Here is a 15,890-nt window from a genome sequence, read left to right on the forward strand (position 1 = left end):
ACATATGGAGACATACATACTAACATACAGTGGAAAAAAATAAACCAAACGAAGCTGACGCCACTGCAGCATTTCTTAGCACGATCATTAGTGAAATGTATAAACACAACGTCTTTTCTTTCATATTAACGTCTGAAACGGGAAAAGCAAAAAAACCTAAATGTCCGTATACTGGGGGGTGGGGGTGGGGGGGAGAAGCAAGCAGAGGTCCGGAATTCTTGTAAAAAGTGCTGAGCAAACTCTTCCATTTCTCTCGAGAGGGTCATCGCTGTGACAGGCAGTTTCTCAACACTTGTGCTTCATGGCAAGCTAAGGAGAAAAAGGGGTGGCAAAGTGAGGCATTATACCATCAGGGAGAATTCACCGTGCTGCTTCCATCCCCAAATGCACGACGAGAGGCAGCAGCGAGGTTTTACTCGCTGTGGCAGACCGCCATATTATTATTATAAATTATTAGCATTTTCTCAAAGAGCCCACCGAGCACTGCCTTTGTTACTCCTCCTTAACAGTGGCTCCTTTGGTGTCAAGTGTCCTGCTGGGGGAGCGTGCTATGCGGTTTTCCCTGCACTCCACGGGAGGAGCCGATGGAACAGCCAGGGCGCAGGCAGAGTGAGGGACCCACCTAGAACAGGTAGGCCTAGAACCGAGGTCTCTGGGCTCCCGGGTTACTAGTCATTCAGGAAAACCAATACTCCTCAAATGTAAATATTTACTGATATCTTATAAAGTATTAAAAATCAACCGTAGGAAAACAATTGGCATTAATCCACTCAATATCCAGCCTGGACCTTCAACCAAGTTCCAAAGCGCTTGGCGAGATGAAGTGGTGTTACTGACTGGGGCTGAACAAGAAAGAGACCAAATCCAGACCTCCATTTACCACTCCTCCCACGGGTATTTGAGAATTGTGGCTTGCTGAAAGGTTAGACCTTTATAAATGGGAACGCTAATACCACTGTATCATTCTGTAGCTTCCCAAGCCCAGCTAGAGCCCACGATGATATATTGAAGGCAACACAGGCAGGTACGGAACATAAAGTTAAATCTGACTTTGCTTTTCTTAGATCCTTTCCAAGGAGCCCGTACACTGGGAGGTGACCCCGAAGGCAGAGCTGCGCCTGAACTGTAATTCCTCACGTGTCTGGAGTCTGGCATTAGGGAGGGGGTTGGGACTGGGAGTAGGGGACAGGGTTCTGCCATTCAGAATGACTTGCAGCAAACAGCAGGTGATTCTCTGCAGGCAAGAGCTTTGTAGAAAGCCCTGTCGTCTGCTTCATGACCAGGTTCCTGGTCCTTGAAGGATGAGCCAGGGAGCCCCCTGATTCCACACAGTGGTGCTGGCCGTCATTCTGGGCGGTGTCAACGATCCATCTCTCCAGTGTAACCCAGGGCAATCGGGGTCTGCCATCCCTTTCTTTGATGTCTTCAAGAACAAAGTCATAACCCCGGGGCTGCCACCTCAGTTAGGCCACCTGAGAGAGCAGCAAACCCTTCCTTTGCAGCCGGTGCACAGAGGGGACATGCGGACCTAGCCCTCGGGCTGCTAAATTCACCGCAGCTGGAAGAGCTCCCCGTGCCTCTCTGCCTGGTGAAGCCAGCCTCAGCAAGACCTCCATAGACCCTCCGCAGTGTGGACGCCACATCCGTCAACCATTGGACAGTGTGTGTGAGCATGCCCGGGCTGTTCCCGTGCTAAGCGCTGTGGGTTTTTGCTCAGAAAGGGGGAGGTGGCTAGTAACTCCTGACCTCGGAGAGCTTATGGTCCAGGAGACATGGTGGGTGGGGGGCTCTCCTTCTGATCTGTTCCATGGCCCTGCCACCTGCAGCCCCTCCACTGTATGGACTCCACTTCTTGCTCTGTCTCTCATTTTAATACATTATTTAGCAACGTGGACGACTCCAATCAACACAGAGCTGTTAAGTGTTGTGCATAATGAATACCAAACATATATATTTGATCAGTGCTGCTGTCCTGTTATTCACAGAGCTGTTAACCTTCAGCTAATGGGCTCGTGCCAATTCACCCACAGTCATTAATCTTCAGCAACAACCGGGCCCCGGTGACCGCTACCGTGGGTCTGGGATGGCGCTAAGCCCAGCCCCCACCAGGTGGGGCCGTGGCCAACTCAGCATCGCAGGAATACGACAGGACTGGGTCTTTTACTATTTGAAGTATCTTTGCAGAAAGTGGTACCATTTCCATGCTACCTAGGGTTTTTGTTGTTGTTTGTTTTTTTAAAATTCTCTGGGAGTTGGAAGTCTTGGAATATGGAAGGCAGGGTTGCTTCTTTGCTACAATTTTGCTGCATGACCTTGAGCCCTAAAGTCACAACTGCTCCATACCTCAGTCTCCTCATGATCATAAATATCATCTCTAACTCAAATGCTTCCAACTCCCTCTAAATAATGATAAATCATTACTCATATTGGGGGAGAGTTTTAAGAGACCTGGACTCTTGAGGTCCCTTCTGGTTCAGGGACCCAAAGGAAGCAGGTGACTGTAGTGAGGACAGAGGCAGCCGCTCCCTGCCAATGAGAGAAACCCCCACTTACCACCCCCTGCCCCGCAAACGTGAGCGTGTACAAAACAGGGCAGATCGGCATTCCTTTCCGTGAGAAATGGCATCTGAGGATGCCTAGGTATGGGTGCCCCTCTTGCCTGCGGACTCAGTGCCTGTGGCGGGTGTCAGAGCCAGGCGCGCACGGCAACGGTGTGCCTTCTGGGGCAGGGGAGAGTCAGCAGGCCTGCTCTGCGGCTGCGCTACTTTCCTAAGGGCTGAGACGGTGCCAAGCCCGCAGCTCAGGAAGGAACTGCGCTTCCTCAAGGCAGGCTGAACAGAGCCGGGGGAGACGGGGTGCAGGAGCAGTTTCCATCTGCTTTCCTGGAGTTAAGCACCCACATATCTTGATGGCAGGGCTGTGCAAAGGTGATCCACTCACTAATGGACCTGGGTCACTGCAGGAGTCCTGGGAAAAGTTAGATCCTTTTGACTGCAGTGTAGAGAAGTGTGCCATAGTCTGGCTGGGGTGACATGCCCTCATTCAACCAGGGAGCATGGACGAGTCTCACCTGGTCTTGCTGTGGTCTGCGAAGGGTGCCGGCATGTACCCTGTGTCTCAACTCGTAAACACAGCCCACTCTTTATGAATCAACACAGCTGCTTGTCTGGGGGTGGAAGGTTTGTGTTCCACCTCGGCATGCTGTCCTCACCAGCAGGTCTGGTGGGGGCTTGGCTGGGGAAATGACATCTTCACGGTCAGGCCACGCCAGTGGGTTTAAATCGGGAGTCCTAGTCCCTGGGAAAATAGCCACACCTTATCTAAAGAGGTCACTCTCCTCGTTAGGAATGCCGCCAATGCTGCTGATTCATAAGCACACATCCCAACTTTAGAAAACCACACCTGGCCAGGACAGTGCCTAGCTCCCACTCCCTCACATGCAGTAATAGACACCAGCAACCCCTTCACCTCCTTCTTAGAACACCCATGGGCAGGGAAACCAAAACAAGGGCATGTCGCCCCCTCCCTCCTCCATCTCTCCTGAAAACAGGCCGCTGGTGGCACTGATCCTCCCAGTGGTCAAGGCCAGAGGCCCCTTTGCCTTTGGTGGCCTAATCAGTTTCTAACCTGACAGGCCCTGTTTCAAGGGTTGTTCTGTGTTTAGAAAGTATCCGCCATTAGCAGGAGCCCTGCCCAGCCCACTCTGGGGGGGGGGGCAAAATCTTCATCTCCAATTCCTCCCCATCCCTTTGTTGGGGTCCTCAATCACATTTCTCCATGCCCTTACATAGGTGCTCGTTATGGGATGGAATAGGGCAGGTTCAACAGAACTATTTTCATGGAAATTATTATCGCCAGTATTAATTCAGATCTGTATGTCAGGTACTGTGATCGTAGATTTATAGGTTTGAATTCATTCAATTCTCTCAATGCCCTAGGAGACAGGCACTGTTATTAATTTGCCTGAGTTTACTGATGAGGGAATTGGGGCTTAGAGAAATCAGGCACTTGCCCAAGGTCATGGGGATGGTAAATCAAACATAAGATGTTAACCACACCATACCGTCTTCCCAAGCACCTAGCAAACTTGGCAACAACATCAGGGAAACAGGGCGTCCAGGGCCAAGAATCATGGCCATCTGGTCAGGTTATCCAACCCAGTGTTTGTACAACCGCCTCTGAGGGGGACGCCCACATGGATGACCTCCAGGTATTGTCTACTCCGCCTTAGGAAGAGTGATTTCACAGACTTCCTTGGTAACCTGGCTCATGATTTCATCATTCACCTAAAGTCTGGTTTTAGCAGAATCTTATCAGTGCACTGTTGACTGTTCTATTCTGTGAGGCAAGGTCTGAAAGAGAACTGCCCGCACTATCACCCCTCCCAGACTTGAAGACAATTAAAAAATGACTCCCTTTAGCGTTCTCTTCCCCAAACCAACACTTTGAATGCTTCTCCAGGCTTCCACTATCACCCCACCCCCAATCGCAACATTTGCTGCGGTTATAAATGAAGCTGGGGCAGGAATTCTAGGGTTTCCATCTCATCATTCTGTCTCACAAAGGCTGGAGAAGGGACCTTAAATCTGAACCTTCTGGAAATCTTCAGTCTGAGCTCCCTCTTTCCGGGACAAGCGGTGAACAAGGGTGTGGCCTCCAGCACGGCCACCCTGCATTTTCAGCCAGATCTGGCCAAATCTCCTCCAGGGAAGCCCACATGGGCCCCCGAGACAGGGGTGCGGTAAGACCCCGTCACAACAGAGAGCTGATGACAGAAGGACACAGGACTGTGCAAGGGGGCTGCAGGACAGGAAAGCAGGAAGCATCCCCTGGGGTTCCGATCCACAGTCAGCCCTGGGCATGAGTCCCTGGGTGAGGCCAGCCAGCCTCAGCTGGGGAGACCTTTCTCATTACTTTTCAGGTTGTGCATTCTCCCTTCTTCAGCAGAGCTGGGGTTTTCTGTTGAAGCAAGTTAATTTTTTCCCCAAAGGTCACCTGAAAAGCATATCTGAAAGGCCGGATCATGAGTCGGAGAGGCCAACAGTTATCAGCAGGGGTTGTTTCTGGAAACCTAAATTCCAATCCCTAGCCAGACAGCTGCCCTTTGACCCGAAGCACAAGATCAGTCATAAATCCTCTATCCCCTGACCAACAGGGCCACCCTTTCCTTTGGTTTGTGACTGCCTCAGAGAGCTGGCTGCCAGTAAAAACTCCCCTTTCCCCTTCTGGAAGGCACAGTCTTTGGGAGCGTGTGCACGTGCATGTGTGTGCCTGTGGTCACGTGGGAAAAGCCACGACCTGGGTTCAGAGCAGGTAGGAGCCCTGGGGGCAGCTCTGCATGAGTCAGGGCAGCCTTAGAGATCCAAAGCCCCTTGCAGAGGGGCAAGCAGCCCTGAGGTGCCCTGTGTGTGTTGGGGGTGGGGGGACTAGAGCTGGCTTTTCATACAGTGAAGAGATAAGAACACAGGATGCTGGGCTCATGACCGTGACCGGAAAAGGGCGGCAAGGAAAAGTAAGCACGGGCCGCCCCAAGTCCTTTCCAAGCACTGGCCATGGGGGGGGGGGGGGCGGATAGTGTTGGATCTGACCTCCTCCTCCCCCCATCCTCTTCCCTGAAACTTGAGCCCGAAAATTCTGGGCAGGAACTAAGGTTGGTCCACATTTCCCAAAGATCCAGATCCAAGGTCAGAGACAGAGAGAAAGATGTTAGCAAGGACAGAAATGAAGAAACAGGTACAAGAAGCACTTTCACGATTCTGGTACTTACTAAGCAGCAGGTGGTATAAAGGGTGGGGAGAAAAAGGGCTTGATTTTGTATCTCCCACTATGGGAAACACACTGCAATAAGTTTCTCGGAGCCAAAGCTCCCTGAGCACCCAGAGTGGAGACCTTCGCCCCTCTGTTGGACCCACCTTGTGCGCAGTTTCCGCGAACTGCTGGGCGCTGTTCTTCATGTCTTCCGTCTTCTCCTCTGCTCGGCCTAACCGCTCCCCGCGCTCATTCAAGGCCTGGCTTGCTTTCTGTACGGCGCTGGTCACACTATCGGCTGCTGAATGGAGGATGCTGTTCCCTGAAGAAGCACAGCAGAAGCGTCAGAGGCCGCCCCGGCTGACCTCCAGTGAGAGAACCCTGCGATGGCGGAGCACCTGCAAGAGCAAGGCGGGTCCCTACAGAGAAGCTTCAGGTATCTAGGAACCAGTCAACATTTCTTCTGATCTTGTCTGACTGCACGTGTGTAGGAAGAGGAGCCCCAGCCTGCAGGACTTGGGCAAATGCCGATGGCTTCTCTCGTATCCCCTTCACTGACACAGCCCTCTCTCCTGCCATTCTGTTTGGTGAGGGTCCAAGGGACAGGGGCCATCTGGATTTAGGACTTGGCTTGCAAAAGTAAATAGAAATCCTGACAAGTTTATAGAGTTAGGCAAGTTCAGTGAGACATATCTGGATCTTATGCACATTTCCTCTTGACCTGGGGTTTAGGTGAAAACCCACAGGGAAAGGGGGCACAGAACTTTTCCGGAGAGAATGCTCTGTATTCCTTTCAACTCCTCCCTTCCATTTTACCTCGCTGTCCCTAGATGCATGGCTTCTTGTAAGCAGCTGTGAATTAGTCTCAAAGTTCAGCGGAGATGTGCCAGCTCCCAACCTTGAATGCTGAGCCATGGCTTGGTTGGCTGGGCCTCCTTGCCTCTGATCTCCAGTTCATGAAATATGGGGCCTTAATACTGCACTTAGCCAGGAGGTAGAAAATGGTGACAGAAACCAGCCTCAGAAGAAACTGAGGACTTCCAGATTCATGAGGAAGTTGAAAACCATCACACTTCAAAGGATTATGTATCCCTGACATCCCATTTGCCAGGACTGGAAAACACGATTTAACAGTGAAGAACTGGCGGATGCATAACCCACTGAGAACCAGAGACTTGCAAAATTACAACCCAGGAGAATTTATAGCTGTATTTTGTTAACATTGAGTGGAAAACATTTAATGGCACTTTATGTAATAGCTTTATGCCTTTGGATAAGTTTATTACATCATTTAACTTTGTACTTGGGATGGATACATCTAGCCACAGACAGCTTTTAATAGAAATGTAGTCTACCCCCCCCAACCCCCCACCTCCAGTCTCAGCTGTAAAGGCTTCCTAATTTCTCTTCTGTGGCAAAAGTCTGTGGTTTGTGGAACAGAATCTTAAGCACAGAAAGTGCCTCGTGCCTATGAAGGATTTTGTAAATTGTTTCCCATTTTTCTTCTTTAGGAGTGGATTTTAAGGGCCTCCACTGTGTGCTAAGGGGAGGAGAATGGGGTGGTATTACTCAGTTGTATTAAGGACTCCATGAGCCAAGATAAATCAACAGAGATTAATAGGGACTAGAGGAGAGGAGATGAGGCTCTGGAGGAAACTGGTTGAATACAAGGACTGGAATGGAAAGGCTACGTCTTTAGAACAGATGGAGGAGGAGGCGAAATCTTGGTCCCCCCTTCTGCTTTCACATCATATTCATGACTATGATGATAGCCTAGGTTAGACCATTCCCTAACATGGGAATAGCATTTTGCAATCTTAAGTACCCTGACAAATATTATCTCATTTGGCTGTCACACAAATTCTCCTGAGAAGACTGAGACTAAGTTGAGGTTAAGTGGTTTGCAAGGAAGGAAGTGGCATGGCCAGCACTGGAACCTGATTTTCCAACGATTCTTCCTTATTCTGTAGTTTCCTCTTTGCAGATACGGTGTAGGTTGTGGGAAGCAATGCAAGTAGACAGAATTGTGAACAGACTAGCAGAGACAGATTTTGACAGTTTATTTCCCAGGGTAATGCCTGACTGTTTCTGTCCTCAAGGTATTCCTCTTGGTCAATGAAGAGTTATTGCCCATGCTGTACTGTAAGTCAAGTGGTCTTGAGAAGAAAGAGGCCAGTGGGATGGAATGGGAAGATGGAAAGGACTGGAAGGGGCAGAGGAGGGGGTGGAGCACACTAAAATTTCCTCCCTTTCTTGCTTCCTTTCACATACCCACAGCTTAGCTACCAGAGGCTAGGGCAAATATGGGGCAGGGAATCTGAGACTTCACAGCCAAGAATAGCTGTATTAAACCAAAGGGATTTTAGAATTAGCTACCATAAAATTAGGAGGGTATATAACTAGGACTTGTCTTTTCCCACTGAAATTGACCCTCATGATGTCCTCCACGTTAGACACATCTGTCTTTCTGGAATAAGCCATACTGTCTTGTCATGACTTCCTGAACCTTGTACAAGATATGAGGTAACACTGCATCCAGTTTTATATGATACTGTTTAACCAACAGGCATTATTACTAAAAGAGAACCAAAAGCTGTCTTCAGTATTCAAAGATGACACTGATTACCAAGATCAACAGAAAATCCACCTCCAGGTATTTTCAGATATGAGGATGGATTTGAACAAATCTCAGGGCCTTAGCTGAAATGACCTCTCTCTCCTGGTTTCAATTCTAACCGTATTTCAGGCTCAGTGAAGTCTCATCACCTTTGTCAAGCTTCAGGTCAACTCCAAACCCTCCTTCCTCTCAACTCTGTAAGAACTGTCTATATCCTTCGTGGGCACTTATCAAGGACATTCATGGGCAACTTTTCTACCTCATTTTTCACCTGTAGATGCAATGACTTTCCAGCCAGGTGATAAATTCCCCAAGGGGGCACCGTTTCATTATGTTGGCCAATCCTTAAATCTTGAATCTTTCTCCTTTTCCCTTGGGTCTCCTGCTTGCTTACTTTCTTCTCTCTGAGATCTTGCTAAAGCTGCAGTTCCAGGCTTCTGTCCTTGGCCTTCTTCTCTCTCTCTCTCTCTCTCTCTCTCTCTCATTCTATAGACTCTCCCTAGATAATTTTACTCAACTCCTGGCTTCCAAGACCAAATTCCATCTTTCGCTAGGTTGTGCTGCTAAGCTCCGGACCCATGTTTTCTTACTTGACAACTCCAGGAGAGTGACCCAAGGTCACCTGGAATTCATTATGTGTAAACCTGAGGTTGCAGTTACCTTATTGAATTTACACACACACACACACAGACACAATCTTTGCTCATATCTCTGACAATTCCTAGAAATGAAATTGCTGATTCAAAGAACATACACATTGTCAAGGCTCTTGATGCATGATGAAAATTGCTTCCCTAAAAGATTCACTCAACTGTCAACACCATTCACCGGTGTGCACGCTATGTGCCAGGCACTGTTATACTGACGCAAATGGCAGAATGACTTTGAGGGAGTGATTTAACTTCTCTGATCTTCAATTTCCTCATCTGTCAAATGAGGGTCATGCCATCCAGCTGGTGTGGTTGTTGTGGAAATGAAGATGAAGATGTATGCCAATTGCCTGTAGGTGTTCGGTGGATGCTTGTCCCTCCACCTCCTTCAGACCACATCTGCTCTCTAGGAATTTTGGAAAAATGGCACCATCCCACCCAATTCCATTGCGTGTCTCCCTCTCTTCTCTCCTATTTTGGGGTTAAGTGTCTTGAGGCTCCCAGAAGACCCTTCTTAGATATCTTTGTATACCTGTGGTGCCTAGCTCAGGGTGTTGCTCAGAGAGGCAGCTGAGCACAAACTCACTAAATCAAGGCATGCTTTACTCAAAAGTTGCGGCCCATCATGTTGTGTTGAGTTTAAATCTGGAAATAAAACAGTCTCCCAAGGCAGACAGAACAGTATTTCTCTCTAAATAGACAGGAAGCATATTACTACCCAAATTTATTCAAGCAGTCTGAGAAGAGGCTGTCAACCGCAGCAAAATAAAGTCAACTGCCTTTTGAATTATAGTCTCTGGAGAGTAGAGACCAGTCTTACTTTATTGATGTTGCATATACATCAGTTCCACTTGATATGTGCTTTTAAAAAAAAAAATATATATATGCTGGCATCTCTATGTTTTTTTATGTTGGCATCTTTTATGTGAAGTGATTGAGTAGACTTTAAAAGCTATGGCTTGAGATAAAGCAATAACACTGTATTCAGTCACTGCTCGAAAACACAATTAAAATAAATTTAAATGTATAGGAAAACAAGGGGAAAAGACTAAGGTGTATTGATAAACAACAATAGAAGAGAAAGAAGAGGGGGGAAGATTTTCAAAAGCACACGAAATATGCCAACAGCTCCAAGAGCAACATAATTTCTTTATACTGTCTTAGACTTCAGGTTGTATCTTGGTAATCAAAATTCCTAATTTAATAGCTAGGAAAGAGGCAACTTCAAGAATTTTCATCAGCTATCTCCTCTATCAAATATCTACATCTTCGTATCTCTCTGCATCTCTATATCTGTATCTATAAAGATGACACCTATAGGTATGTATATTCGAAATCCAAAATATTCATCTTGTTTGGACAAAAGCAAGAAAATCATCTAAAAAAATAAGTGATCAATAAATATATGCCAGTCTATACTCGGTGCTGAGTAAACACACTCATCTCAGAGCACTGTTTTAAAACTGAATTGTTTTGGGGGCGCCTGGGTGGCTCAGTCAGTTGAGCATCCAACTCTTGGTTTCAGCTCAGGTTATGATCTCAGGATCCTGGGATCGAGCCCCATGTCAGGCTTCGTGCACAGTGTGGAGTTTGCTTGTCTCCCTCTCTCTCTGCCCCTCCACCTACTCTCTCTCTAAAATAAAAATAAATAAAATCTTAAAAAAAATGGAATAGTTTTAATAGTTTTGCTTGACTACTTCTACTCTATAGTCAATTTAACCATGTAGGAAGAACTGTACAATAAAGCCCCATGTATCCAAACTAACTTAAAGGAAAACCAATTATAGAAAAAAATATATAACATGGATACAATAAACTCACAAAAATTGGCAGGGAGCTCCATTATATTAAATCTGTCAATAGACCACGGACACTGGGAACTCTCATAGTATCTGTCCAAAGTGTTTAGTAATAGTAATAATTTATTCACTGGGTGGCTTAAATAGTCCCTATTCTATTCTTGCCTATGGTATTACTATTTTTTAGCAAAGCTATTTTCATGGGTGGACATAAAGTACACTTAAGTCTGGTCCAGTATTAGTGACGTTCAAATGAACTTTCCTGGTCGCTTTCTCCTTTCCTTTTTTTTTTTTTTTTTTTTTTCTTCCAATCTTCACTGCTCAGGGTCTTTACCATGAAAGGACATATCAGCAAAAGAAAAGTCACATGGAAACTAGGTTGCCAGACTGCCGGGTCCCTTCTCAGATCTAAAGCCACTCAGAACCACTGATACACTCTCCTTCCTGAGAGGAGGGTGCAGCTCCACCCCCACCCACTGGCAGTAGTTGATGTTACATGGTAACCATGATGCTTCCTAGGGGATTCTGCTTAGGACTGTGACTTGTGCTAAACGTTCTAGAAATGAATATAATTTAAATAATAACGATGATATTAACTTCTCCAAACAGAGTAATTAAATGCAAAGGACTACCTGGTGAAACAAGCTAGTTCTTTTTTTAAAAATTTTTTATTGTTATATTAATCACCATATATTACATCATTAGTTTTTGATGTAGTGTTCCATGATCCATTGTTTGTGCATAACACCCAGTGCTCCATGCAGAATGTGCCCTCTTTAATACCCATCACCAGGCTAACCCATCCCCCCACCCTCCTCCCCTCTAGAACCCTCAGTTTGCTTTTCAGAATCCATCATCTCTCATGGTTCGTCTCCCCCTCTGACTTACTCCCCTTCATTCTTCCCCTCCTGCTATTCTCCTCTTTTTCTTTTTTCTTAACATATGTTGCATTATTTGTTTCAGAAGTACAGATCTGTGATTCAACTGTCTTGCACAATTCACAGCGCTCACCATAGCACATACTCTCCCCAATGTCTATCACCCAGCCACCCCCTCCCTCCCCCCCCCCACTCCAGCAACCCTCAGTTTGTTTCCTGAGATTAAGAATTCCTCGTATCAGTGAGGTCATATGATACATGTCTTTCTCTGATTGACTTATTTCACTCAGCGTAACACCCTCCAGTTTCATCCATGTCGTTGCAAATGGCAAGATCTCATTCCTTTTGATGGCTGCATAATATTCCATTGTGTATATATACCACATCTTCTTTATCATCTGTTGATGGACATCGAAACAAGCTAGTTCTTAATTCACAGACTCCATTCATTATCTGTGAGCCTGGGTAAATTACGAAGCTCCTTCTCTTTCCATTGACTAATCAATACTAATCATACTGCTGCATCTCAATGTTGGACCACCTCTAGGATCCCCTAATGGAGATTCTTCTGAAAGGTTAAATTTCATTTGTACTTTTGTGGTAATGACTTATCAGGCAAATTCTGTTACAAATCCAGTCTGCTTTATGTAAAACCTTTCTAAAAGGAAGAGTCATTAACCCATGCTGGGCAAAGATGCAGTACGCCTGTCAGCCACTCACAGAAATAGCTAGTATTCACTGAATGTCTGTTCCGTCTGGGTGCTGTGTTTTAATTGTCAAAGCCCTCCGAGGAATATTTTCTCATCCTATTTTACAGTTGAGGAAATGAGTGCTCAGGGAGGTCAGGTAGCTTACCCAAGATCACCCAGATCTTGAACCTAAAACTCTTTTTTTTTAAACAAATATTTTTAAGAATTGTATATATTTAAAGTATACAACATGACGATCTGATATACACAATGAAATGATTACTACAATCAAGATAATTAACATATCCATCTCGGATTTTTTTCTTCTTTTTTTGGTGAGAGCACCTACAATCTACTTTTAGCAAATTTCTAGTATTCAATACAGTATTATTAACTACAGTCATCATGCTGTGCATTAGATCTCTACGCTTATTCATCCTATAGAGCTTCACTTTTGTATCTGGGGACCAATACCTCTCAGTTTCCCTCACCTTCCTGCTCGGGGAAGCGAGACACAGAAAGAAAAAAAACTGCATGAGCTCGCTTATATAGGGAAGCTAAAAAAGTCAAATACATAGAAGCTGAGAGTTGATCCCAAAGCTCTTGATGACTATGTCAGCATTTCCCAAAGTGGTTCTGTGGTTTAAAAGAATGCACACAGGAAACTCCATTCTATGGTAAAAATGACTTTATGAAGTGCCGATCTAGCTGGTTCCTTTATTGCAGAACTCTGGAAAACCTTTAATATGCTAATGTAATTGTGAATCAGGAGGAGGTAGGGAGGGGAGCAGGAGAGATCTGCCAGCAGAATTTCTGAAACATACTTATTCACAGGGTCCTTTTGCATAGATTATTTTAGTAGGGTGGATTTCTGCAGAGTCTGCTTTCGGAAATGCTACTATAAACTATATTGACTCCTAAGTTAAAGGAGGAAAAATAAATCCAGGCTGTCTTCATCAATTTAGTAAGAGATAGACAAGTCATGTAATTACATTAAAAAAGCGTGCTTTATAGAGACAGCAGAACAGATATAGCATGCTGAATGGCAGTTCCAGAATTATCTTTTGTCTCAAGTTGGTGGCTAATTTCAGGGACCATGAAACTTGTCTGTTGCCTGCAGCTGGATGACAAAGAAAAATGGACTCAGTGCTCAGGAATACTTTGTAAACCCATAAACTCAAAAGCCTACCTGAAGGACATCTTGGAGTTATCTATTACTGGCATTACTAAAGGAACAAGAATGGACCCGTTTATCAGGCAAATCTCTTCTGTTGGAGATGTAGAGGTCATTTAGTAGAACCCTGGCCTGTTCCCAAGTCACAGTCATACCCCATAGCTCAGGACTCAGGAGAAAGCCCAATGCCCTCTCTCTGTCCTATGAATCGATGCCTAGGAGCTCACACTCTCCTCCCAATGCTTTATTACAAGATTCCCAATGGAAAGGGCCAAATATTTAGGGTTTTATTCATGTCCCTTTAAACATTTAAACTCAAGAAATTCACCAGTCCTTTAAATATTCATTTAAATGAGGTCCTTATGGGGATTAAGGAGGGCACTTGTGATGAATACCAGGTGTTGTATGTAAGTGATGAATCACTAAATTCTACTCCTGAAACTAGTATTATATGTTAACTAACTAGAATTTAAATAAAAACTTGAAAAAAAACAACAAAATAAACTTTGTCCTTGTGAACATGTCCTTATGAGTTATAGGGCATCAGGAGAATGAATTTAAGAACAACTTCTTTTGGTTCTGTTTTGTTCAGAGAATATCAGGCTCTCAGAAAAGTGGCTGAAATGTAACTTCAAAGAGGGAATCCTTGTTCTGAGGTTAAAGTGGCTCTAAATTTGGTAAATTGAATTTTGCCCATTTTGTCTTTGCTAACTATGGCAATAAACCAGCTAGGATCTATAGCTGTCTGCTTTTGTTACAGTTGGAAGCCAGTGTCTTTTACTTGAATAACTACAATTTCAAGTCCTGATAGACACAATTTGAGTGCAGCTGGCTAAAACTAATTCTTTTCAACATATGGAGTCTGCTGCTTACTTCCTGGGTGACCTTGAACAAATAACTTACCCCTCTGTGCTTCAGTCTGTTTCCTTACCTGGGAATGGGGATTGGTCTAGTATCTACTTTATAGGGTTGTGGTGAGGAATAAATGAGGTCATGTACAAGGGGGCACTTAGAACTGTGTCTGGCACGAAGTAGACAGTCAACTTTAGCCATTACTGAAGAGAGAAACTTTAGGTATCTGGCACTGAAGAGTCTCTAGCTTGCTTTTCTTCCGCTACTCTCGTCCACCATGAACATCCTTGAAGGAACAATCTAGCCTGCTGTTGGCCTTGTACTTCCCAATCGCCATGGGCTTCCAGAGAAGTGGCTTCCAGACAACTCTTCTAACATTGCTCACTTGTTCAATAACCTATCAAGTCCACTGCCTATTTTAAGTTTCCTTCACTTGGCCACAGGACCACAAGGCGACTACTTCTTTTTAAAAGCTGCTCTTTCTCTGGGCTTCTATGCCAGACTATTTCTTAACCGCCCCCAACCCCGATCCCTGATTATTCTGTCAGTTGTGTTCCTTGCTTGGTTAGGGGTATGAGGGCAGAAGATACTAGCTCTGTGGCCTCAGGTAAATTACTTACTCTCGATGGGCCTATGTTTTCTCACTGGCACAGTGGTGATACAAAGAGTGCCTATTTTTCCTAGAGTTTGTTGTGAAAATTAAATGAAATATATACTCAGCATAGTGTTAGTAATGCAGTATGAACTCAACACACACTGTTATTGGGTAATATCTAATTCATTCAGCACATTTATTGTCGAATAAACATAGGCCAGATACTGTCTATATGTGTCTGCTTCTCAAATTCTACCTTAGCCCATTCTTTGCCTTCCCACCCTCCATCTGACCTTCTCCTTCTCCTCCTGAATGCACTGTGTCAGTAACGGGCCCTTCTGTCCACCCAGGATCCTATGCTCAATCACCTTTAAGTCCAACCTTCTGTCACATCCGACATGCAACTGTCCACGCAGCCCAGGGCGTTTACCTCAGCAAGGGCTCTTTGCTCAGTCCTCCACTCTATTTCCAGTCCCCACCAGGCGTTACTGGACCATGCAGCAGCCTGAGTGGTTTTGTGGCCACTGGTCTGTCAGTTTTCTAACACATCATCCTCTTTGCTTATTACTAACCTGATCATGCCCCTTCCTTGTTGCGATCCTTTGTGGGCTCACCCATAATACAACACAACCAACTCAAGAGGGTCCCTGCTGATCCCGTGCCAAGCTATTCACTTGGCATCTGCCACCCCCAGACTCCAGTCTCTATCCACTGCTTTGTTGTTTCTTGACAAATTTTAGAAGATCATTAAAGTTTTATCAATTTCTTACTATAGGTAGAGCATGTCATGAATGAATTTGGAAAAAAAAAAATCAATGCGAATAACAAGCTTAATAAGGAACATCATGTCTAGCTCTGTTCATAAGGGTGTCCAAACATTAGTGTGTG

The 15,890-nt window shown here is 45.3% G+C and overlaps 1 protein-coding gene across 7 annotated transcripts in view; it reads right to left on the bottom strand.

The window, feature by feature from the left end:
* Nucleotides 1-6: 6 nt before the first annotated feature.
* Nucleotides 7-15,890, bottom strand: part of STXBP6 (syntaxin binding protein 6) — a 240,307-nt gene continuing 224,423 nt past the window's right edge. For all 7 annotated transcript variants that reach the window (XM_025870223.2, XM_073895008.1, XM_073895005.1 and 4 more), the window contains 2 exons: nucleotides 5,913-6,070; nucleotides 7-309 (listed from right to left, as the gene is read on the bottom strand). In XM_025870223.2, coding sequence (XP_025726008.1) covers nucleotides 286-309; nucleotides 5,913-6,070 — 182 coding nt within the window. In that variant the 3' untranslated portion in view covers nucleotides 7-285. The remainder of the gene's footprint in view (nucleotides 310-5,912; nucleotides 6,071-15,890) is intronic.

This window comes from Callorhinus ursinus, unplaced genomic scaffold (genome assembly GCF_003265705.2).
Source record: "Callorhinus ursinus isolate GAN/ISIS: 27379988/994484 unplaced genomic scaffold, GSC_fseal_2.0 scaffold8, whole genome shotgun sequence".
NCBI classification, from domain to species: domain Eukaryota; kingdom Metazoa; phylum Chordata; class Mammalia; order Carnivora; family Otariidae; genus Callorhinus; species Callorhinus ursinus.